Source organism: Argiope bruennichi, chromosome 3, assembly GCF_947563725.1.
Source record: "Argiope bruennichi chromosome 3, qqArgBrue1.1, whole genome shotgun sequence".
Taxonomy (NCBI): Eukaryota; Metazoa; Arthropoda; class Arachnida; order Araneae; family Araneidae; genus Argiope; species Argiope bruennichi.
The window spans coordinates 84261753-84288460 of record NC_079153.1 but is presented as its reverse complement, the minus strand read 5'-3'; the positions used below and the strand labels follow the sequence as shown (position 1 = coordinate 84288460).

The 26708-nt window shown below is 29.6% G+C and overlaps 1 protein-coding gene across 5 annotated transcripts in view; it reads right to left on the bottom strand.

Annotated features, from left to right (window-relative positions):
• Window positions 1-2224: 2224 nt before the first annotated feature.
• LOC129963546 (mitochondrial sodium/calcium exchanger protein-like) overlaps window positions 2225-26708 on the bottom strand; it is a 79409-nt gene continuing 54925 nt past the window's right edge. For all 5 annotated transcript variants that reach the window (XM_056077994.1, XM_056077992.1, XM_056077995.1 and 2 more), the window contains exons 8-17: window positions 25148-25312; window positions 23948-24028; window positions 22204-22350; window positions 17463-17632; window positions 14214-14346; window positions 11115-11314; window positions 6951-7026; window positions 5661-5741; window positions 5481-5551; window positions 2225-2622 (exon numbers count right to left, since the gene is read on the bottom strand). In XM_056077994.1, coding sequence (XP_055933969.1) covers window positions 2431-2622; window positions 5481-5551; window positions 5661-5741; window positions 6951-7026; window positions 11115-11314; window positions 14214-14346; window positions 17463-17632; window positions 22204-22350; window positions 23948-24028; window positions 25148-25312 — 1316 coding nt within the window. In that variant the 3' untranslated portion in view covers window positions 2225-2430. The remainder of the gene's footprint in view (window positions 2623-5480; window positions 5552-5660; window positions 5742-6950; window positions 7027-11114; window positions 11315-14213; window positions 14347-17462; window positions 17633-22203; window positions 22351-23947; window positions 24029-25147; window positions 25313-26708) is intronic.

The window sequence follows — 26708 nt, the reverse complement described above, 5'->3', positions numbered from 1 at the left end:
TGTTTCATTTTTTTAGCCAAATTGTTATTTTTTTGTTATGTTTTCTTCCTATTTACTAAAGAAAATAAACTTTGATATTGGGCATCTTTGTTTTGAACAAATCAGTGTTGTGAACTTTTTTTAATGTTACTTTGCTTATAAACGAAAGTTCCTTCATGCATAATGTAAAAATGGTTTATATTGGTTTTATATAAATATTTCAGCTATGTTTTTTAAAATTAAAAAAAAAATTAAAATTTTTTGTATTATTACTTAATATTTTGAAGTGCCAAGATAAGCACCCTAAATTAGATTTTCTACAACTCTTTAAATATATATTTGTTTATAATCAGAAAGTCGAAATCACAATCAGAATAACATTTTAAAACATTTAATAATTTTTGAAAAAAAAATTAATAATAATGACTGATTTTTTAACTTTTTATTTTTGTTCATAGTACTTGTTATATTCATTGTATATTTGTTTTGTAAGAGGGAAAAAAAAGTAGTAAAAAATAGTAATGCAGATAGTCTTTTCTATTTTATATTGTTTATTTAATAATAATGAAAATTCTCATTTTTAAAAATAAATTTTAAAGTATGTTTAATAGTGCAGTGGGGAGTGAGCAAAGGGTTGGAATGATGCCCTAGATGCCAGTTTTTAAGGATGCCTTAAAGATGAAACATTAGTGTATCATTGTCACTTTTTTAAAGCTAAGTATGATTAGAAAATGAAATAATACCTTGACCTTGGCACCATTGTTCACTTGTGAAGCCAGTAAGGCTTAAGAAATCATTTTAGGGTGGCACTTCTGTTTATGCTAATGGCAAAATAACAGAAGAATTTCAATTATTAATTCTAATATCTGCCTCCAAGTAAAATTTATCTCTTTTGTATTTTAACATTGACTTAATTTTAAGATTAATATTTCTTATGTCTCGTATATTAAAACTGTAATGTATATAGAACGAATTATCAATTAAATCTTGCTAAAAAGACATTATAATGAGAATTTAATCCTCCTGATTTTAAAAAGATGAAATTGAATTTACAGATTAAATGAGATGATTAAAGACATTAGTCTTTAATTTTTTTTCTCATAAATCATCTCATTTCTCATAATTATTTTTTCTCATAATCAATCATTCTCATAAATCATCAACAAATATTTCATTCTATTACACTAAATCTTATCGCTCTAAAAACAACATTTAATTACATGAAAAACTGTGTTAAAATTGGTTTTGATTGGCATTTCTTTATTCTAGATCTAAATGTTTTGCAGTGAAACTTGAAATTAATTTATTGGCATTCGTAAGCTTTTACAAAAAAAAAAAGGGGGGGGGGGAGAGTGTGATAATAAATTAGAGACAAATGACACTTATATAATAATCTCTCACCATTTCAAAATTATCCATGCATAATTGATTATTATGAGAAAACCCCTTACGCCATAGCACTTATATATCTATAGTTTTTCTGGTCTCGAAATTCAAGTCGTATTCTCGTTGATTAGCTTGTTAAGATCTTACTTTTATCTTATGTTTGTGTGTCTTGTGTTGTAGAATACATATTGATGGGGGAGCAAAGGGTAAAGATGATTCGGATGCCAATTTCAGAGGGGGTTCACTAAGCCAAGTATAAGTATTCATAGGAATACGTCTCTTTTTTGATGTTAAATATGAGAGGGCGAAGAAATACAATGCTTTAGATGCTATTTACTATTGCAATATTAGACCATGTTTTAGATACTATTGTTTGACTATTAGCCGCAAAAACAATCTTATAGTCAGGATTCCATTTCTTTTTGATGTGCATTTGGAAACTCAGTGCTACCCCATCTGCTGCTTACTACAACGTCGCATGAAATTCGTATATGATGGAGCTTCAAAAGATCCTCAATGGCTATCTACGCCATCGCGTCTTAAGGATCTGCATCTACTGAGTTTAATGAGGTATAATTGTAGGAGACTAACATTTTTTCTTTGTGTAACATTTCATGTATCGAATTTTATGGTTGGAAGAGAGGAGGAGGAATTAAGCCAACAAATTATTTCGTGACATGCAATCACATATCGCTTTAAAGAGATTATATTTTTTAATCCTATATTGTATAATCAACCATGTTTAATAATTGTGAAAATGTCTTTGAAAAAATAATTAGACAAAGCATGCAATTGTAAGAATAGCCTACTTTTTGAATCCACTTAGAAATTTAGTAAAATAATTTTAATTATACAACTCTTCATCACTAAAGATAACTAAAACGAATTCAGTTTGTGACAAATATATATATATAAAACGTCCTTTCGTAATGCAGTGTCCGACTTTCCAAATTGTGTTCTTGGCCAATAAGTTCAGTCATATAAAGGGACAGCTCTTTGTTGTCTTTCCTGGCGAAGTTTTAACATATTATTTCAGGTGTAAATTCTCCATGTTCAGGTGTAGATTCACACTGGCAGATCTAAAATTTTTAATTCTGCAAGTATAGAGAGCGTCACAAATGCCACATAGAGAATGATCAGGAATATTCCATACGCTCGTCTTGTGTGAAATTTCCAAGCAATCATTAGAAAAGCTGTTGTCAAGAGTCCAATCGTAATAGCACAAAACAAGAAGATGAATTGACTGGAAAACATGAGCTAGAAAAAAAAAATAAATTAAATTAATATATTAGAAATAGGAAATTTAACTAATATTAAAAATTCCGTCATGTCTATAGTAACGAGGTTGATTTGTTGTCAGTGAGAACATGAAACGTTTGTTATAATCGCTTACTTAACAGTTATATTGGATGAAGATAAAATTTTCAGTTTATTCAGTGCATAAAATATCTATTTTTTTAATTTTATTTTTTCGTATACAGTCGTACCTCGCTTAACGATCACCTTTCATAATGAGCAAATAAGAGATTTTTTAAAAAATTGTCTTTCTTAACATGCGATATATTGCAGAACCAGCGACTAGAGGTCATCGCAACATAAGTAGAATTGGCCTGTGTCTCGGGTATCGGAATGTTTAGAATTTGTTTGAAGAGAAGCGCCTTATTTCTGCATGGAAAAAACTTTATACTATGAGTGGTGTTCGATAGCATTGTCGAACTCCGAATAGTTTCAGCAAGTGCTCGTGGAACCTATAATCGACGGAATTGTGTCTGTGGCCAAGATTATGGGGCTAAAGGTTTGGCAACGACATCGATGAGCTGATATAAGAACGTGATCAGAACTATCGAAAAGCTTATGGAGCTATATTCTGTCTCACAACGAAAGATACGGATGAGAATTTTTCAGAAAAGGAGAAAATAAGTTTCAGCAGTTGAAAGACCACAATTTTTATGTCGGGGGGGGGAGGGGAGTAACGCCTTTATTTGCAATTATGCAATAAAATTTCGGTCAGACCTCTACCGCTAGTTTGATTTTACCGAGATGGAATTTCTGTCTAATGAAGTCTACGTGGAAATCATTCTTGATAGATATGAAAAGGAATTTTAGACCGATGTAAGAAAAGTCTTGTGGGCTTTGTTATATTAAATTTCGCGAAGGAGAATCAAGAAAATATAATTATTCATAAAGCCAGGCTAACGCATTTTAAGTTAAAAAAATCATTTTGCATTTTAAGAAACGCATAATTTTTTGCAGTACCATGGTTATCGTATACAGTGCCGCTGAACTACCATTGATAATTTTATAATTGATTATAATTCAAATTGATATTTTGTAGAAAGCTATGAGCAAACGAGTCGTAAATGAATGGCTTAATACATACTTTTGCACGTCTCAAAAGTCCAGAGTGAAACAGCTTCTATTTTAAATATACGGTTGCATATATATCATTGCATAGAGTATTAATAACGGATGTTTTAACATCAACTTTTAATCAGGCGCATCAAATTTTTAAAAACATAACTAGTTGAGTTTCAGCACTACTTAATTGAGCGTAGTGATACATCATGCAAGTTTCGCCATATTGTCAACTAAAATTATTTCCTACCACAATTAATTTTTAGTTAGTTGTTAAGTTAAAATGATTAAATAAATACAAAGATCATTTATGCGTCACATAATTCAGAAGCCAAAATGTATCTGTTTTGAATAATTGACACTTTTTGAAAGCTTATGAATTATTAATCGAAAACAGATTAATGGAAGTAGGATCAGCATATTTTTCAAGTGCTGTAAATTTGAATGATAAATTTCAGTAGAATAATTTATATACAGGAAAATTCTCGTTCAGTGATGAATTGTGACAAAGAAGTTATTTAAATATATCGTAGAAGCTTATTTCCTTTTTACTTACTCATATAAAAATATGTAATCATCAACGACCTCGATGTTTTGAATAATTCCCACTTTAAAAAGTTCTATCAAAACCGTATCTGGTGTTGCCTGTCAACGCTGTAATTAAAAAATGCGAAGAACCAGACGAGAGAAATTTTGTATATGCCTTTTATGCCAAAACTATTATTTTTAAAATCAAAGTTTGGCCAAAATCTATGCATAATAAATATTACCTATTTGTTCGCAGGCATGTGAAAACGATATATGAAGAACATTAGATTAGTTAGTTTAGCACGTGGCTAATGACTAGAAATGTAAATTTGTATCGAATTCCGATAGAAATTCTCCTTTTGGTTAATTGTCTTTTCATATATATGTGAACGCGTTAGCTCAAAAATGTAACAGTGTAAATGGATGAATTTTAGTACATATAAAAATTGCACTACTGTGTCTAATTTTGGACCAAATTCATTAATGAGGAACTGACCCATTTTTTTTCTTTTCATTTTATATACAAATGAAACAGTTTAAATACACAATAAGCAATATATATGAAATTTTGTTTGTGATTTTTACAATAAAATCATAGATTTATATTGAATTTCACACGTAGTTATTCAAAGAGAACAAATACAAAATTGCATACTCGATTTTCTTGCTTTTATCTTTTCAAAAATGCAAACACATACGTGTATGCTTAATTTAAATTCTAATTATTCTAGATGAAAAATTTTTTTTAATCTGCTTGATAAGATTCATATTAATTTAATTTTTTTCTGCCTGACTGAATTCTCAGTGATATAAAATAAATCATATAAAATTTAAATATGTAAAAAAATTAATTATGTAATTTATATAATATTATATGTAATAAAAATTTGCATAAAAAATTACCATAAAAGATCATTTTTGAAGAGGTTAATAAAAAGATGAGCACGAAACGCTCTGCATTGTGCGAGCCAATGAGAAGGAAACACAATTTTATTGGTTTTCTTTCCCCCCCCCCCCCTGCAAATTGGGGAAGTCATGATTTATATCGAATTTTCTGATCAAGTAAACATTTCCATTATGGTAACCTTTCAATTCTTGTGTTTTTGAGAACGCCAGTAAATATCTCATGTTTTTGTTCATAAATTTAAATAACTTTACATTGAAAGCTTCTAGAATGGTTAAATTAAGAATTGCTTCTTCAAATTTACTAAATTTTGATTAAAAAAACTTACAGGAAAGGGAGCTGGAGCATGTCCCTTTATGATTTCTATGATGCATGGTATTCCTAGTCCTAATAACAGGGCTGAAATAAGAATAGTAGACTCATAAGTTTTTGTTAAACTAACTCCTGCAATGAAGATTTGATGCATGGAAAGATCTAAAGTGGCCTCCGAAACATGCTGACCTCTTACCTAAAAGTGGACCTCCGAAACATGCTGATATTGCCATTCTAGGGAATTCTTTTCTTGCTACAGCTATGTTTGATAAAAAGTCTATAAAAAAAGAAAGTGATTTTTTTTTAAAACTTTGTTATACGAATGACTATAATATCAAGAAATTGCGGATAAGGTTGCATATAGCTCCTGTGTCGTCTTAGAGACACCTTTTTCCCATTCCAATTGTGGTTGCCATGGAAATCGGCACACACGCAGTTTTTCTAGAACTGTGATACGTGTCTTTTTTATGCTTATCTGTTCAGATTTTGTAATGTCTAATTAGAGATGTAACGTAGAACGATGTATCTTTGTGTTCGTGTTGGTTTTTCGTGTTCGTCTATATATATATAAATGTTATTCTGTTTTATATCTCTGATTCTTGAGAGCTAGAAATAGATTTTAGACGTTAGATCATAGATAATTTAAATTACTCAGCCACATAATAGAATTAGAATGGCGCGATTGCATTTAGATTTATTTGATGAAAGCTCTGGCGCTATATAAATCAGCCAACTCCCATTTTTTTCTTTTGTTTAAAAACATTTTTGATTGAGGTTGCTTCTGTGCTACATTTTCACTTCTATGCTGAATACATAATTTAAGAGAAACATATCACACAGTTGGCTCCCAACAACATACTCAGATAAATAGTATATTACTGGCAGGAAAATATATTATTATATACCGGCGGAAAAAAAAATCAAAGGAACAGCTATAAAAAAACATCTATTTCTGGGCTTGCATCTTATAGAATAAGTGTGATACGCATTTGGAGTCTGATTTTCATCCATTTACCCCACCATGACTTCCATCTAGAATTCTTCAAGATCTTTAAGGCATTATGGAGACATTCTGCCTTGTCCTGTATAATCTGTCACACAGCATGCAAACCACTGTAAAGCTACATTTCAGTTAGGAGAGATCAAAACTTTACTTTTAAAAAAAAAATTCTGTATCTCTTTAAATCTATTTGCATGCCTTTTGTAATTCCTTGCCCAATTTTTCTTTCATCGACATTTTATCATATTTCCTAAGCTGTTATTTAAATTTATTCTTTGTGAAGATAGATAATTATCATTTTAAAAATATGTTAAGCATAGCAAAATAATGATACAGTGATGCCGATTTCACAGATGCACTTAAACAAGCATTTTGCTTTTAAAAAAATCTGAAATGCTCAACTGGCACTTTTCTGTAATTTTTATTATTTAATAAAGTTTACATACGAGAAAAATTATTAATAATATAAACTAGACTTTATCATACCTGATAGAGAATTTCCCCAAGCGAGTATAGTCAGGCCCAGAATAGCATCACTAAGATTAAAAATAACTCCAAAAACCTGTAAAATATAGAAATGAATATAAATACTAGGATTTTTTTTTTAAGAAATTGAAAAGATAAAATTTGCTTCTTTGATTTGTCATAAAAGATCTTTCCTCTTTCCCTCAATTAATTAATCTTCAGAATAATTCTACTCAATTTTTATTTTTGGATTTATTTTGATTTACTAATTTTTAAATACTACAGAAGCCTGATTTTTGAAGTCCGCTTAATCTTAAAATGTTTGGAATTATCTTCTGCCGAAAGTTTGAAATTATCTAGATAATAGTTCTGTCTGTATTAAATTCCTCATTTTTTTCACTGTTCTTATATTATCAAGTTCAGAGAGAGAGAAAAAAAACATGTATTCATTACTCATGAATCAAAGTAACGAAATATGGAAATGAAATTTTATAAAAATATAATAATTATTATTTCAGAACAAATTCTGAATCGTTCCCTGTTAACTCTGTTTGATACTATACAATATTGTGAAGGTTTAACAATCATGTTGAACATTTTTGGCTAGAAGTCTCTGCTTATTCTAAAATAGTTTCATGCTATAATTTATACATTCTTATATTTATTACACAATCATTCATATTCATATATTTATTTATATACCTAAATATATTTGAATTAGATCAATCTAAACTTTGGCCTAGACATTGAATTTTTCAAACCAATTTGTTCAATGCAAATATCTCTGTCCTTCTCTTGATAATGTTAATTTTCTAAGCTTTGGTGAATTGTGATGCGCTAGGATAGAACCTGGGACCTTGTGATTCGCAGTCCAGTAACTTAACCAGGATATAAAAGCGTACGCTCGTGTAGCGTAGTTGTTAACTGGATTATTTGCTATTCACCACAAAGCTATCCATTGCTTTATTTATATTGATGGGAATTTTTATTCTCAAATTCGAAAGCAAATACCGGATGTTTACATCATTTCCAAGAATGCTAGATAGTTACATCCTCTATAAGATGATTTCTAAAAAAATTTCGAGGAAAAGTATGGTTTTGTTGTAAATAAACTCAATCTTGATTTGCGTTTGTAGTTTCCATCTCTACATGTACCAATTAAGTGCTTCTTAAGAAAATTGTACTATTTTTTTGTAATTTAACAGTAAATGTCATTGTTTTATGAGGGCAGTCAAATGATGTCTTATTGAAATGTCTTCACATGTTCGAAAACTCAAAATTCTTTCAATTTTGGGTTAGATTAGACAGATTAGAAATGGAGAATGATATTTAGGGTATCTGAAGTAATTATATCCAGAAATTTTTATTTTGTATAGTGATAAAAACATTTATCCTTCAAACTGTTTTACCGGTGGTATATTCTTTTACCTTATCGAAAATAATTGCAACATTATTCTGTGTTCAGAAAAGAAACTAATGGGCTCATAATTTTTAGTTTAGTTGAATGACTCTGTCTCTCTCTAATGACTCTGTGACTGCTTATTAAGGAAATATTGCGATCTCTACCAACAAAAGTTTACATTTTTATCGTTGCTTTAAAACTGTTTCAAAATTTCTAAACCGAGAGCTACTATAATATTTGAACTTTATCTCATCTTTTTATTTTCAGTTTAGTTCCCTTTAGTAGTTTTATCATTTTTTTTTTTGCCGGCGTCCTTGCATAAGGGTAGTGCATCTTCCCCGTGATCTTGGTGTCCCGGGTTCGAATCCCGGTTCGAGCATGGTTGTTCTTCATCTGTGTTCTATCTGTGAGGTGTATGAATGAACCCCCCTGTAAAAAGGGGTTGTGCAAGCGAATGTGTGAGTTTCGTCTTCATATGAGCTAGAAGTCAGACTTCTGCTCTCGGGTGCCCAGGGATCTTTACCCTCAGAAGCTACTGCACCCCCTTTATGTGGTAATGCGGACACGACATCATCATCATTTTTTGTTGTTGTTTATCTTGAAGTCGGGATTAAAGAAGTAAATTTGCCAATGTATACATTTATGCAATATAAATCTTTCTTCAAACTTTCTGTATCTATGCATAAAAAGTCTTTCAATGCAGATATTATTTTATACATAACGATTCATTGCATATATTATTTACTATTTATGAAATTCGTGTATTCCGTAAAATGATAAATTAGAAATATTTGTTATATTTTACATGCCATCTTAAGCACTGAGGAATTCTATGGTATACACGAAGGTTCAAATGTGTATATCGTAAGGCAGTTAAGTACACCGCTATATATTTAAATAACAAATATTATTAATAAACCAGCTGGAATGGACTCCACAAAACTTCCTCACACCCTCTCCAATCAATTTTCTTATCCCCCCCTCATCCGCATAAAATTTTGAACTCTGGGACAATACCTTGCATTGCATCGGCAAACGATAATTACGAAACATACCATGAATCTAGCATTTTTACTGAATCTATCGTGAGAATATATATTGGACACCTTTTTGCCGGCCGATGAACACCAAAATTTGGCACAAAACTACAGTTGTAGTCACAAATATCGAATTTCATTGATTTAAGTCACTGCGTTTATGAGTTATTGCGTTTGCATACATGCGAAAGTACAGTCGATAGGCGGTCAGTAGTTTAGCGGATGTGGTTCGAAATTTGCTAAGCATTTTTATTTTAGATGCTAAACCTGTGTCCCAAATTTTATGTATCTGGTTCTTTGAGTTTTGTAATTATCAAGCTCACTTGTATTCGATTGGCCATACAGATAGATTACCCAAGGAATGAATCTTGTTCAAAATTTGACAGTAATCTACAAATATGATCATAATTACACGTGCCAAATTTCAGCCGTCTAGCTCAAAGAATTTTTCAGTTATCGTGTTCACAGACAGATATACATAATGTCAAACAATGCGGTTTTCAGACTCAAGAAAATTCGTCAAAATCTCGAATTTGAATTTTTTTGATTATTGCAGTATTTTCACAAAGCTTCGTATACAAGAAAATAAAAATGTGTGTTTAATTAAATATTTTTTACATTTTGAGATGCTTCTTTTCAATAAAATATATCTGCCTATTTTTCATTCCGGACAATGCATTTTGTGTTTTTTTTAACGCAAAAACACAGCCAACTGTAATGTCGGACTCTTTCCTACGCACAGAAAGTTTATAAGTGAATGGACGACCCCGATTTTTATTGAAATAAAACGACATTTCAAATTCTCCATGGTCAATGAGATAACCAATTTACTTATGATACAAATTTTAACAAAAATTATTATTTTAACTCAAATATTACAGAATAAAAATTCGCATTCGATCTCATTAAATTTGCATTAACGATTTGAAAATTTCCAAGACCACTGATCATGGCAACAAAAATGATGGGAATTCTCTTGATATTACAGTTTTATAATAAATTTACTTATGTATCATTCACATTTGACACGCATCACGAGGGCATTAATTGATTTCATTAATTCTTGGAGCAAAAATTAAATCCACCTGGTTTTCATCTAACTTCTGTCAATGTCTACCCCCCTTCGATTTCGAGATCAATATACCAGTGAAATCCAACTTCTTATATATTTGAGGGGGAGGTAGAACAATCTTGCCTCCTATTTACACTCTTTATAAAAATAAGTAGCAGGTAACAGATGGTCTTTGAGATCTCTTTTGTGATGGGTCAATCGCTGGCTTCAATAAAAACTCACATACATAGAAATTTTTTGCAATATGTCAAAAAAGAGAAGAGAATGGGGAATTGTTTCTAGTTCATATTTCCAATGACCGTCTTTAAAGGGTTTGTTTCGTTTGAATGTGTTTTTAGTTTAAGGCATTGGGTAGTAGCAAGATTCATAGCTCATGATGAAATTTTATCAGTACCGAGTGCCTCCTATTACAGTCTGCGACTTTTCTTGTGTAAATAGGTTTTAAAGGGAACGCTGGTTCAAATTAAAATTAAAAGAGGTAACAGTGACCTCTGATATTCAACATAGTCGTTATCTAAATAGCTTAAAAATGCTCACCAGTTACTATACTAAATTTTGACATATTTTGAAATATATATATATATATATATATATATATATATATATATATATATATATATATATATATATATATATATATATATATATATATATATATATATATATATATATACCTGCAAAAGTGCCACTATTTCATTCGCCAGACAATAAATCCACGTGACAGCTACTGCAAACCCCAGGTAGGCAAAAAGCCAGTGGTAAGTAGGTGGAGTGTCACGCTCAGATGTGAAATAGACCATTGCAGAGCAACACACACTCGCAGCCAGCAGCAAAATGAACACAGGAAACACGTCTCCAATCATATAAAATGCATCTGAAAAATGAAGATAATTGAATTATAAGCTTAAAATGAACTGAGTAGAGAAGTTAGATAATTTCCCTTTTTGATTTGTTTGGTAACATTAGCTAGCCTGGCCACGCGTCGCTATGGCTCAGTTATATTTCTCTCATAACTTTGCTTGAGATAAAGGAAGAATTTGGTTAATGCTATTGCAAACATGTTCGAATTTGATTTGGATGTGACGTGTTACACGCATCATTAATGCATGCATCCCAATGTAGATCGTTCCCTATAAATTCAGAGAAAGTGGTATGTGTAACGTCGGTGACAATTTTCTATTATTGGAAAGATGTTGGGCCGGGTATATTTACTTACAACAGGAGCGAAGATGGATGCATTAGTTATGATAGCGATGCGCGGTGTACATTCTGCCTATCTTAGTTCCTTTGAACATGCCAAGTTGTTCATTGATTTGTTCTCCTCGTTAGAGACATTCAAACGATTTTCTATTCAAATTCCATGTGTAATATGTAAGTACTTTCGAATACAGTAAAGATTTGCAACGGCTTAAATAAGGATGAATATTTACATAGATTTTATTATTGTGTAAGCATTACTATTTTTTTAATTTTTAAACTTACTTAAGTATTAAAGTTTGATTAAATCAACGCAGCTCAATTACAATACAGTGAGAAACAAAGTATTCAGATCTGTTCGAGCAAATCTATCCGGAAAGATAAGTTTCACGATATAATTTTTATTCAAATAAAAATATCATCGTAGCTTTCTGCTGAAAAATAGGAAAAACAGTTAAAAAAAATCAAAACGGAAAACCGTGAAAAAAAAAAAAAAAAAAAAACTGCACTCACGAAACGAACGCTATTGTAAACGACACAACTCAATTCCAATGCAATGTCACATGGAATAATGAAATAAAAATGCAATAATTCGAGATATATGAAAATTCATTTTAAAAATGCAATCGAAAACTTTGAAATGGAATCATAAAATATTTAATGTAGAGTGTGTTGGTTTTATGTCTAATAGATGGCGCCTGTTTTCAGAAAATATGTTTTTACCTGTCACAAGTGTGGTGACATCTATGCAATGGATATATAAAAACACGCACGTATTCGAATGGAATGTTGTTCAAAATTTCAAAGCATTCGTTGAAGAATTTTCAGAGATTTAAGATTTTGAGGAAGCAAACCTTTACAGTTTTATTCATATAGATTGAATAAATTTCTTTTATGTGTTTTCACAATAATAAAGGATTAACGTAACTGTTTTTTAACTTTTCTTTCATTCTTTTCTGCATTTGGAACAATTAGAATACAACCTGATTTGATATATAAAGAATGAAACTTCACACAAGTGTGCATTTATGATAATAAAGATTTTGTTGTACTTCCATTCGAATTTTAATTTTAGAACTAAGTAATGAAGTTATTTTTGAAGTGCCCGTTTTTAAACTCTTCTGCACTTTCCCATAATATAATTGGATATATAAAAATATTGAAAGAGAATACGGGAAATGCATAATAGAAAACAGAATGATATAAACCTTCTAAAATATTATTAGGTGCATGTCTACCAAAATTTGAAATTCAAAAATATTTCACTGAGGATGACATTAAGATTAAGTTACACAAAATATTTAAGAAAATTTTTTAACTACACTGATCCTGCGCACAAACCAGTAGCCAAAGGCGGCTAGTTTTTAATATTTTTTTTTCATGTTTTCAAAGTCATTATTTTTCCAGTTAGTTGACTTCCTCACAAGTCAATAAAGAGCCCTGACAAACTTTGTATTTGAATATTTAGAAAAAAAATCTTTATCTTTCTTTATCGTTTTTTAAAAATTACTTTCAAATTAAAAAAAATTTTATATGTTAGACACTGAAATCAACTATCTTGAAGATGACCGGCAAAGAAATATTTTAGTTTGTCGTAATATTTATTACTTAAAAACTGCTTGCATAGAGATAGTAATCAATGAAAATAATTGTTATAGATTGTTGGAGAGCTAAGGTAGGGGACTCGTATTGCCCAAGGGTCACTACACAGCTTTATTCGGCTTTATTAGTTTCATATGTAAATGTAACGCGTTAGAACATATCTTCATCGCCTTTGGCGACTAGTTGATTCGGCAGGATAAATGTCAAAAATTTCATTTAGATATTTTGAGTAATTTTCTGTATAGCATCTTCTGAAAAACATTTTTAATCTTTAAATTAGATATATAATGCAGAGTATTTTAATAATTTTACATTATTCATTCATGTCAGGAAAAAGAGCGATATTTAAGAATGGGTTTATAATAAATCAGTTTTAAAAAATTCGCCACTGTTGATTTTAAAGTCAAACCTTAAATTTTCATTTAAGAAAATTCTAAAACTTTTATTTAAATTTTTCTTTATACTGAAACATAATTAATATTGAAAAATAAGCCGCATCTTCATTTCTTGACCAAAATGGAATACAATATTAGAAGCAAAAATGAAAACGATTCGATTTCACTTCAATAATTAAGTATATTATTGGATAGTATGCTTAAAATGGGTTTTTTTTTGACAATTGACTAAAAATAGAAAAATTTATCTAAAAAATCTCAATATTATTGGACAGGTAATAATTTTTTTTGAATTTTAAAACGCTGTAAAAATTATTTTTTGTACTTTTTTCTTGGAATTATCATGGAAAATCGACAACATTTTGCTTAGTTTTTAATTAATTAAATTAAAAAAAACATTTATCCGAGTTTTGCTTTTCTATCATCCAAAAAATATATATTTCAAGTTTGGTACTTCTAAGTCAAACAATTTGGCCTGTAGAACGTCAACATGCACGAGCGTGCGCGCACACGTATACACATTCATCTTAATTATTAGTAAAGATAGAAATGGTTAATATTCAAAGAATTATTACTAACATTCACTGACGAGACTGATGAAAACTGGGCCTGTAATGCATTGCGTACATATTAAGAAACGATTCCAGTTGAGATCCTCTGCGCTCGTGTCAAGTACAGGCACAGTTAACCGCATAATGAGGATTGCAGGACTCTGAAAATATATTTAATGAAATTTTTAATAGAAATATTTATAAAAATAAAAAAATCGTATATTTGAAGTTTCCAATTTTGAAAGATCTTTCGGTGAAGGGAAGAATAGTTTTATTTAGCAATCTGCCAGAATTATGTCGCGAAGTAATAACTAACATGAAACAAAAGAAAAATTTAGAAATGCAAATATTCAAATTTCAAACATAGTTTCTTTTATTGTTTACTTGGCGCCTTCTATAGAAAACCATATATTTATTATCACTTTCTTAGGAATATTAGCTGAATTGGAATAACAAGACAATATGTTGGTTCGAAATATTGCAGTTAAATCTCTATAAAATAGACTTTTCACTAAACAGTAAACAATGAATAATAAATGAAGAAAACTTCTGAACGTATTGAAGCAATAGCTGTGATTACTAGATGAAAGGCCAATAACATTTGAAAGATGTGTAGGTAGTTTTTCGCCTACATACATTACAAGAAAATTTTACATGCCATTCAAAATCAGAAATTTAAGATTTTTACTAAACATTTTATTCATTTTAGAACCATCCGTTCTTAGAAGTAGTAGAAATGATAAGAATAGAAAATATATAAAAGTTATTTTTTTAGCTGTTAAATACACTATCATCATTGAAATCGCCGCACTGAATAGGATTATATATCTCCTTATACATTTTAAAGTATTAGTAAAAATGTATAGGCTTCGTCTGTGATACTTTTTTTGTGACAGCTACTATTACTTTATATGTAACGTTAAAATGTATAAAATGAATGTGAAGGTTGATCATTTGATTTATTTATTTCGTTCTGAGAGTTTATTTGCATATGAGGGTGGTATATTAACAATCTGATTTGGATAAATAATTCAAATCAAAATAGAAGTAGAATGGCATTCCACTTTGAAATTAAACGAAAGCCTTTTGAGGAGAATTTCGTACTTTGAGCCATAATTAGACGAAGAGGACGATACCAAAGCCTGTGCATCCTCACCGTCGTTTCACATCAGAGGAAGAAATTTCAATCTCGATAGATTTGGTATTCAACAATCCCGCAAGCATACTTTATCTGTAGAGAGATTGAATATTCTACACGCAACCTTTCGATCCGAAGCCACGAGTCTACACAGGCCGCGGTGGCCTGGTGGTAAAGTCTTGGCTTGTGAGCCGTAAGGTTTCAGGTTCCAGACCCGATTCCACCAAAGAACCGTCGTGTAAGGGGGTCTGTTGCACTTTAAATCCGTCATGCCAAACGTCCTCCCGCTGGTGTGGTGCGGCGTGGAGAGGGGGGGGGGTGCCAGCTCAGGTGTCGTCCTCGTCATCTGACCGCGGTTCAAAATTACGATGTCCGTCCCAAAATAGCTCTAGTCTTGCTTTACAAAGGGACGTTAATATAACTAAACTAAACCAAGAGTCTACAAAAAAGATTATGAAAGACAAAAGAATGATTAAATGTTTACAATAATTCTATGATGCAAGAGAATGGAAGACCGCACAATTTATTTTGTTGCCTAGAAGGACTTGACCATTAATGACATGTTGCGCTTTTGTAGGTCTCTGTTAGGGAATTAGAGGTAAAACCTTTTGTATATGGTGAATGAATAATAATGTTTTTTTTTTCTTTCTTGGTGTACAAAACATATTATAAATAATCGTTGAAAAATTTGATATGGGTATTTTTATGAAATTCGGGTTTTAAGTTTCCTTGAATCTGAAAAATGTATTCGTGGAATTATGCCATGAATTATGAAAATGATTGAAGGAAAACAAAGTACTCCACGGTTTTCGAGATAAAATTATGGATCTTTATCACATTTAAAATTAAAATGTTAGATTGGAAGTCTGCTCTTTCATGTGCAAATGAACACGGATACTTACAAAACCAGCAGGAGTGGTCCCCCGAAAACTTTCTCGCATACTCTCTAATAAACTTGCCATGTAAGAGAACGTCTTGCATGACACTGGAGTACAATAGTTATGAAATATGAACTTTTGGCGTGACTTTAGCATTTTTATTGAATCTATCGTGTTATTCTTGGCGAGTGTTTTTGGCGCTTAATCCCTGGCATGTGGTTAATAGTATCCGAAAATCGAATTTGTGCTTTAGACATATTTTTCTCAACCGATTAAAACAAAGATTTGGCACAAATCTGCAATTGTAGTCACAAAATCCCATATCAAGTTAGTTATATTTAAGTCATTGCGTTTTTGAGTTATCACGTTTGCATGTTTCTGAAACTTAGAGACCGACAGACAGTTAACCCCTCGTTTGATTTGGCTCCAAATTTGAAAGATGTCTACATTATAGTTATATTATGGACGGACTTCCTCCGAACAAATTTTATAAAAATCTGCAAATTTGATGAAAAGACCGTATATCAAATTTTAACCGTTTATCTCAAAGCGTTTTGAGTTATCTTTGTCACAGACAGACAGATGGACGTTTTCCAAAAATGTGTTTTTTGAACTGAGGGAGGTCTAAAAAATGGAGATTCATCAAAATATCGTGTTTGATTTTTAACGATTACTATATTTTCTCTATATTAAGTGTACGAGAAAGTAAAATAAAAAGTCACCCTCAGTAAATTTGTTGCAGTAGAATGTGGCGGATTGTTATGAGCGAGGATAGAACCTGGGACCTTGTGGTTCGCAGCTGAGTAACATGACCACAATACAAAAGCAATTGCTCATGTTTCTTAGCTCTTAACTGGCTTATAAACTTTCACTATAAGAACTTGATTATATTTTGGGCACAATCAATCAAAGAAAAGAAACCCAAGATGTATATTTGAATTTCAGTTTTTTTTTCTCGACTTCAAAACCAAATTTAAAATGCGCCATATTATTGTGCATTTATGTAAATATACTAGAAAGTCAGTGGAAATATGTAAAAATTGTGTTAGTATACCAGGAAATCATTATAAGAGTATTAGAATTTGTAAATAAATCATACAATCAAGGGAACTACACTTCAGTTAAAAGTTGATAACGGAAACCTTTTTTGCTGTTGAATATGGGAAGATCTAAATTATCCTGACGATACATTTATCTTTAATATTTTAACTATGGTATTAAAAACAATATCGTAATAAATAATGTGGAGGAAAATACTTACTTTACAGATAACAATTAGCCTTTTATACCATTTTAAAGTTTGCCATTTCTCAGTGTTTACAGGGCATACTTTCACCAAAAATTCATAGAATTCTCCTCTGTCATCGAGAAGAGCAGGAGTCAATTTTTCTGTAGATGACATACCTTTGGTTTGAATGGACTGGCAACTACCTAGGGCACGCAATGAATAATCAAAACGTTTTCACAATCAAATTTGAAGTGAAAATTACAGTAAACTTCTAACATTTACAGCAAGTGGTGTTTAAATTTTTAAAACATAATAATGTTTGTAATCAATTTTACTATTTGTAAATTGCGTGGTATGACATGTTTGAAGCAAAAATTGGTCTAAACTATATATAGGAAAGACATTTGGGCTTAGAGTTGTTAAATTTGAATTTTAAAAGAAATTGCTTATCGGTGTAGGTGCTCTTTTAAAAGTTTTTATAGTTAGATTTTTAATCAAAAATTAACCACATTTTAATCTATTTTTCATAATAAATTTGTGATATGTTATTTTTTAATAGCTACTTTCAAATAAATTTAAAATTGAATAAATCGCAGCTTTTATTTGAAAATATCTATAGAAATTTAAAAAAAATATTTTAATAAAGGAACAAATTGTCTGTCATTTTACAATTCTTTTTATTGAACTGGCGGACCTCTGAATTCGGGACATTTAATTTGTAACATATCACTACTTCTGCAATTTTGCTAAGGACTGCAAGAAGACGAGGCATGTATTCAATTTTTATATTCATTATTAATGTATGGATGACTCATTATTAAATTGTTAAAGTTTAAACAAATGAATTGTCGATACGTTTTCTATAACTTATATGCTAAGCTGAAATATATATATTTTTGGCGGAAAAAATGCACAAATTTACTTTTTTTTTATATAATTCTCAAAGGGTTTAATCTTGCGATTGTGATTGACAAGGAAAAAATTTATAAATGACAAAATTTAGCTAAAATTTTGAATCCCGAGTGATTATCTAAAGTAATTTTTTTTAAATGATACATTTATTACTTGTATAAATGACCTTTTTTTATCTTTCACTTTTTAAATTGCAGCCAGTCACTTCGTTACCACCGAAATAAGCCTAAATAAAATCTAAAATAAGGCTTATTGGGTCCTATCATCCACTGGTGAATTTCCAGTCAGGTCGATTGAAAAGATGTTATTAGTCTACTTTCAAATTAAATATATAAACAAGAATTCTATGAATTATAAAATACGAAAACAATATAAAACTTTTTTTAAGTACAATTAGTCAAGTTTCTATCTTTTTCACCACCTTCGCTTTATTATTGCAGATTTTATATACACCAGTAATTTGCATAAATAATATTGCTTACAAACGGAAAGAAAGGCTTAGCAATAATGAATCATATTAAATAAATAAATAAATATTTCCACCAATTTACTATATTAAAAATTAAATAAAATTAATCATTAAATCACATTAATCAATTAATTAAAATAGAGTCACCTAATTCATATTGCTTAGGGCCCAAAAATTCATAAATCCACCATTGCCGATTTAAGTGAGTGTTATATAAAATATTAGAAAAAAAGAATTCAAAAATACCACAGTTTAAATGTTAGTTGACTGTTTTCAAAACGATTATAATTTATGACTTAATAGCGATTATTTATATGAAATTAAACTACGCAAACAGTGAAGTCATTGTTTATTTATTAGACAGTAAAAACAGCTGCACTTTTTAGATACCATAAACAAGAGGCTGGCTGAGGCAGACGATCACCAATTTTTGCAAAACAAGAAACTTGCACTTAATTTAATACAATGGGCGAAGAAATGCGCAGAGGGAGCATAAATTTTTCCGACACCTGCTTATTATTCAAAAGGTGATAAATAAACAAAGAAGTGTATCATAAAACGGGTATATTGCATCGAATATTGCATGCAAGCACACATCAACAAAATTCTTTCACACATTTTTATGCATACAGTATCAGCAGCTCTTTGAAATATTTGTAGTCAGCTCACTTGCTCAGTAATTTGAAAATTCGCTTAGTACCTTCTTTTTCCCTTTTTTACATTCGCATAAAAAGTAGAAAATGCACTTTCATTGTGCAGCTACAGTTAAAGAAGCGTGTCTTAGAATAATGAATTAGACAATAAAGATGATACATCAGAACTTTATTTAAAGTTTTAAATATTACGCAGATGAAAATAAGTATATAAAATAAAATAAAAATCAATAAATGTGTTCGAAATGGCCAATATCTTATAATTCATTTTAATATATGCTTTTCAATGGCATAATTCTTTCTTATATCTCTTTTTCAGTATTCATATAAATGGACGCTTAGAATAGACGCTAATATCATATTGTTTGAACTGATATTCGTAGATTCGTAAGTAAAATTAAAGAAATTTTTAATAATATTTTTCTTCTAAATTTAAATACATTAAAATCCATTTTTATAATCAATGAAGAGGATATTCAGGGATAGATTTCTTAATTTTGAGCCATGGTTAGAGGACGAAGGCGCCACTTGAGGAGGCATTCTTATCTTCACATTTCCCTGGCAAACCAGCTTCAAGATATTTGACATTTGACATCAATTTAATATGCACCAAATTTACACAAACATAGATTTTTGGTTTCAAACATTGAATTTTTAGTTAGCAAAATCAAGACCTTGTTGTTTAATATCCATCTTTTAATGCTTTTGCTTTTCATAACTTGAAAATCGATGAACACCTATTGGAATTTGTATCTAAATATGAACAATTTTAAATACCATATGCTTGTTTTAGATTAATATTCAACTTCCTAATTTGCATATAAATAATTTATGAACTATTTATCGCAGGCTGCAGTGCTTCTATTTTATTACGTTGATGAAAATATTACTATTATTTAGAACATATAGCCATGTAGAGAGAATCTCGAAAATTATCACAGGGTTTTATTCCTTTATATCCTATTATATGTTTGAGAGAAAAATAATGGCTAAAAGGCTAAAATGGCTTTTGTTAACGAGGCTTTTTTTTAATGAAATTCCTTTTTCTTTTAGCTACGTTTATTCAATATTTCATTTGTTTTTATTTATTTTTGAATTCTTGAATAACACGAAAAAGATTTTGTTATGGAAATGGGGCCCACAATGGGAATTGTTCTCTTAGTCTCAGAAAGAGCCCGGAAGTGAAAATGTTCTTAAACATAAGTTGAGAGTGAAGAATTTGAGCAGTTAATATCCAGCGATCAGTCTGACTTGCAAAGCTGCAGCATTCATTTTTTTTTCGGGGTGGGGGTGGGGGGAAATATTACTTACAAAATTTGCCGATAAATCGGATCGGTATAAAGACAGCTTACAAAAGAAAAAAATTGCTTTAAGAGGAAATTATCGTGATGATTTAAACATAGATATGCTATCAATCAAAGAGAAGCAAACGTTTACCAGGTAAAAATGACATTTTGAGTGTAAGAAACTTTAGCTTCAGTCATATTGTAAGAATCATGTGAATAGTGAAACAGAAAAAGTGCTGAAGCAAACATTTACAATTTTTCCAAAAAAAATGTTCAATATACTGTCCAAGTAAAAGCAGAAAGTTAAAAGACAAATTATTGAAGTAGGTTTTCTTTCTTCTCTAAAAAAATTCTATTGCTTTAAAAGTATTCATGACAAATGTCTAGTCATTCTGAAAGTTATTTTTAATTTTCAGCATTTTGAAACCATAACTTCAATTGCAATCACGCATTTATTAGATATTTTAAAGCAAAACCCACAAAACATCAATTAGGTAAGTACGTTATGGCATAGATGCATTATTTGTTATATGGCGTGATATCTCATGCATTTGGTCTTGGAAAAAATAATTCAATGGCATACAAATATTATTGCTGTCCGTCTTTTACTAGTTACAAATATTTTGGCAGATGGAAGGTAAATATGTCAGTATATGTGTAAATATATAAAAATTGTAGAACAACTTTCGACCTGGAGTTATAACATTGGATCCAGAGTTTTAATACTTTGTGGTGGTCAAAATGAAATTTTTATCTGAATCTTTTCAAAAACTTCAAAATTATCCATCAACACGAGTTTATCAAAATGGATGCCATATTTTTTTTTATCATCTGCAGAGAAGATCTCCACAGCCTCTGATGGTTAAAAACTAATAAAGAAGTTGTCAAGAATTACTACTGTCCATGAAAATTTTCAGAGTAGAAATTATGAAAGGGACAATAGATCTACAAGATATTATCTATTTGTCCCTGCATGACTTTAAATATGTTCATACCAAAATAATTTTTTTTTATATTAACATTTTCAAGTCTGCATGCTTTATGAAAATTATATTTTCTGTTGCCTAAACGTTTTGGATAGTTGTTCATTAAAATATACATATATAAATCAAAAAAGTCCCTTAATGTAATAAGCTAATTTTTTATGAAATGATATATATAAATAAAATGAAACAAATTTATATTATTAAAAATAGAAAAACATATTCTATAATATTTTTTTTTTATTTTAACAAAATTCTGCATTTATTTTATATTTTTCTTCTTAAAGATATATAGCAAAAAAGTCCCCAAAACGTAATGCAAATTATCAAGATTTACACATTAAATTTGTAGGTTTTCTTATTTGATGTAATGGCATACGTCTTATTTGGTGATGATATACTGTTGGTGTCAATAGCAAATAATGATTAGTCTGCCAATTGAAACTAAAGACGGAAGAAATATATAGATACCATTTTTCTCATTGACATTACTTGCAAGATTGCCATCAATAGAAAAAATGCTGTTTTGTCTAGATCTCCGTCTCTCGTCTAGTCGAATGTGCGCTTTGGAAAGTCTCCGTCCACCATCAACCCATTCGAAACCACCGAAATAAAAAGCTAGTAAGAAACAACAATAACAAATAATATGCAATATAACTTTCATGCATTCAATGTAATTAATAAACTGTGGTATTTATCATAAAAAACAAATATGCTAGTATAAATAGATTGGATCTACATACTTCGGTTTGTAAGGGACATTTGAAAATTTGAATACAGATATATATATCTTTGAAGTAAAATTAAAATAAATAAACGACTCCATTTAACTTTCGCTAGAATTTTGATTGGAATAATCATGGTTTGTGTTCTCTCATTTTGAGTCCAGAAACTCATTTTAAGCCTAATAAACAGGGTAGTAATTTTCATTTATTTTTTTCCTATGCAAAACTAATTCACTTTGGCTTTACTTTTACTTTGACTTATCTTTTTAATTTATCAGATATATTTCGAATGACCTTAGATCTATTTTGATTTCATAGATAAGTCATTGCTCAATAAATATTAATATTTACAAATGCACATTTTTCAAATTTTGAAAAGCAGTTTGTCAAATGTTGCTGTCTTTTAAACAATTTTTTTTTATGCTTGAGAAAATAATTCATTTGTCTAAGAAAGTTCGCATTTAATTAAAAAGGAATTCTTTAAGCGTAAACAAGCCTTTTAAAAGAACAAAATTTTTGAAGTACTTTGTTTGCATAAATAACAAAAATACCTTTTCACTGAATATAATAAATTTTACTGTGATATAAAAATTATGAATTTAAGTTACTGAAATTATTCTTATAAATATTATTCTATTAAATATTATTATTTTCATATTATTATTGGAATGTACAGTTAAATACCGACGTCTGAAGAAAAATATAATGGGTTCCTCGAGTTAACTTAAGCATGCAATTTATATCATTGGTAAATGATAATTATTATGTATTATTATTCTAATGGAGGATAATAAAGTAGTAAAATATTCCATTTCATAAACCTTTCTTATTAAAAAACATTTCTCGCAATTAAGTATCATTTATTACGAATCTAAATCTTTACAAAACAGTCTTTCGGAAACAAAATGTTGAAAAGCATAGGGAGGAATCGTTTGGCGAAAAGGAATTGACATGAAGGAATCGTTTGCAATATTCAGCATAATTTTATTGAAAGTTGTTAATCTTTTTGGTTGAAGAACTTTAAACAATGGCTTTCAATATCACTCTATACGGTGAATTTTGCAATATGTTTTCTTAGGCTAGAAATCTGTCTTTCTTAAGAAATTGCAAGTTTTCCATTTGTAAAAATACTTACAAGAATTAAATGATTATTAGTATAAAAATAATTAATTCAGTTGAATGATCACAATGAAGAATATATAAAAAGTGCTTGTATGGTTAGTTACTGGTTGATTAAAAAATCAGAAGAAATTTAATTCTCGTATGACTGATGATTGAACAGAAAGTAATCGAAAAGAAACAAAGTTTAATTTTTGTTACGAAACCAAATTTATTGGTAAAAAGAATGAGTTTTAATTTAAACCAAAGCCATATGATCTTTCAATCTCATTTGTTGTTTTCAATGAGAACTGCTCATTTCTGTTTTTGTTCCTAGTGTAATTAACAAGAACAGATTTAGTTAGAAGTAGCATTAATAAGAATCTTTTTACCTTTAAGAACAACTGCAGTAGCTTCTGGGTCATTGTCATACATTATTTTATCCACTATGCCATCAGAATTTGCAGAAGGTTCTGAAATTTACGAAAAACAAACAAATAACTTTTAAATATGAAGCATTCTCACCGATATGAATATAAAATCTAAATTTGCAATCTATATAACAATCGATGATAAGTATTAATTTAAGAATGAAGTTTGTTATTTATAATCAACCGATTCAATTAATTTAATCTATAATTTACAAATTTTATGAAAATTCTTGCAAAAGTTTTCTTAGCTCCAAGAGCATTGGAAATATCCAGTTTTGAGAAGGTACTAGAGTAAAATTCATAAATTCTACGAAATTTTTATTAACAATTCATTCTTTTTTTAATAATAGACGTTTTGAATAATAGATGACACGATATGTAATTTGTATTAATGATTATTAAGATAAGTTAGTAATATAATTCATAATAATTTTTAGATAAATAATAATATACTTTTTTTAATAATATATATTTTTTAATTTGAGATTTATGAATGACAATTTTTAAAATTTAGTTTAGTAAACTTTATGTTAAAAATAAATAACTTGTATATTATTATAATGATCTAATGTCTTAAATAACTATAAATGATATATAGCTAGGACATTTATCAATTATTTTGTTAAAAGTTTGAATACAGGAATTATTACATATCATTTAATTTGCTTGAAGTGAAACTACAAGTGACAAATGTTACTGCAAAAAGCAGTATATACATATACATATTCAGTAACACATATGCATATAGTTATTGGCAGATAACAGGACAGCTCATGTGAAATAAATTTTCCATTCTTATTTCAAAAAATTTTCAATTAAAAAACTTTACTTAAATTTTTTTAGTGAAATCATGTTTTCTAAATTAAACATTTATCAATACCATATTAGTATTCAGAAATAATGAAGAATCACTCTATTTTTTGAGGTTGATAATTTTAAATAAAATTAGAATTCTACAGATTATCTTTCAGTTAACGAATAATAAATGATTATGTAGTTCTTACTCTCACAATGAATATTATTATGCCTAACCTATTAAAATTCATAATATTCTTATTTTAGCAGAAGGTCTTTATCAGTTAATGTAGAAAATACGAATGTTTAATTTTAAAATGTCGGTAATCGTTTGGTTACCTGCAGTTGTCGAATTTTTTTACTTACTTTCAGGATTTTCTTCTTTGTTCTCTTTCTTTTTATCTTCTGGTTCCTTTTTTTCATTATCCTTTTCCTGGTCCTTTACTTTCTCTTTTTGTTTCTGTCTGTTTAAGTAAATGAAACGACTTCCCAAGACGACGATGATGTACATAAAATAGAGGGCAACGAATCCTAAGATGGTTTCCAGAAATTTTTATTACGATTATTTAAGTTATGATTAACAAAAATGATTGGTCTTTGTCTAAAAATCCGAATAGAGAATAAAATCTGACATCAATGTTATATAATATGACTTTTCAAACTATCCGCAATGAGATTTTCAATTTTTAAAGTGGGACTGAAATTCTTACGACACGGTTTGCGAAATCAAAATAGCGATTTGAGACTTTTTAAACGATTCTTTTATGAACAAATTTAGCACTGGCAATAATAAACAATATTTTTTTATTTGTTTTCCATTTTTTACACAATGGAATGTTTTGTTTATATAGTTGAAGTAAGTTAAGTTCCTCACCACATAAACTAATGTTCCTTTAATCTGTATGAATTAATGGGCATCATTAAATCCAAGCATACAGTGAATTTTTAATGGAATTGGAACTTTAGTTTGCCACTCCAAGAATGGAAAAAAAACCCTTAGTGAACAAGACATTTTGGGTTGCTTCTGTAGCCGTGTCCGTTTATCAATAATATTATGTGGTATAAGCTTAAAATACCTCTGACTAGCAGAAGCATCCAGAGAAATGAATGATAGATGGCATAGTATTACTGAGAGGCGAACTTTATTTGGGTCTTAATAGTCATAACCGGTTACGGTACAATCTCTCACGTTTGAAGTTCGCCCCGTCATTGGAGTGGATGCGATTTCACCCTTCATTTCGTTATGTTCACCAAGAAGATTAACCATTATACTAAGGGCTTTTAATTCGTATGTTTAAGAATGGGTTAATCCCCCTTCTGCCGGTGATGCTATTACGCAGTATAATTACAAAAATAATAAACTTGCTCCATCCTTAAGTATACGAAATCTGGTCACCTCAATAGTAATGATGTGTTAACTATTGCTGAATCCTTAGGGTACCGAGCATGGTACATTAATTCCTGTAAGAAGCGCTCCCCATCATGAGAGGAAGTAGTTCAACCCAGTATAATTACCCAGTCCACCAGGGTGGTGAAAACTAACCACCATAATTATTATGCTATATAATAGTGAAATAGAAATTTATGTACCTTAATATATAAGTTCATGAATATTTTATTTGTAATGCTTCACATGTATTAAATTTTGATTCAAAAAGCAAACTGAGGCTTTTTTCCTGTTTTATGTAAATGCCGATAGTTTTATATAAATGAAAGTTTCAGAAATATTTTAATTTTACAATAAGAAACTTTTTATATAAATGAACGAGAAGTGTAATATTTTTGAAGAAAATCGAAGTAATCTTGATTAAAAAAATATGACTTGGAATTAATCCTTTACCTAAAATAAAAACAGAACTTTCCTTGCATATTAGATCACTCAATAGATGCGCTGGGACACTACAGTTGTTTTTTACCTTAAATGCGT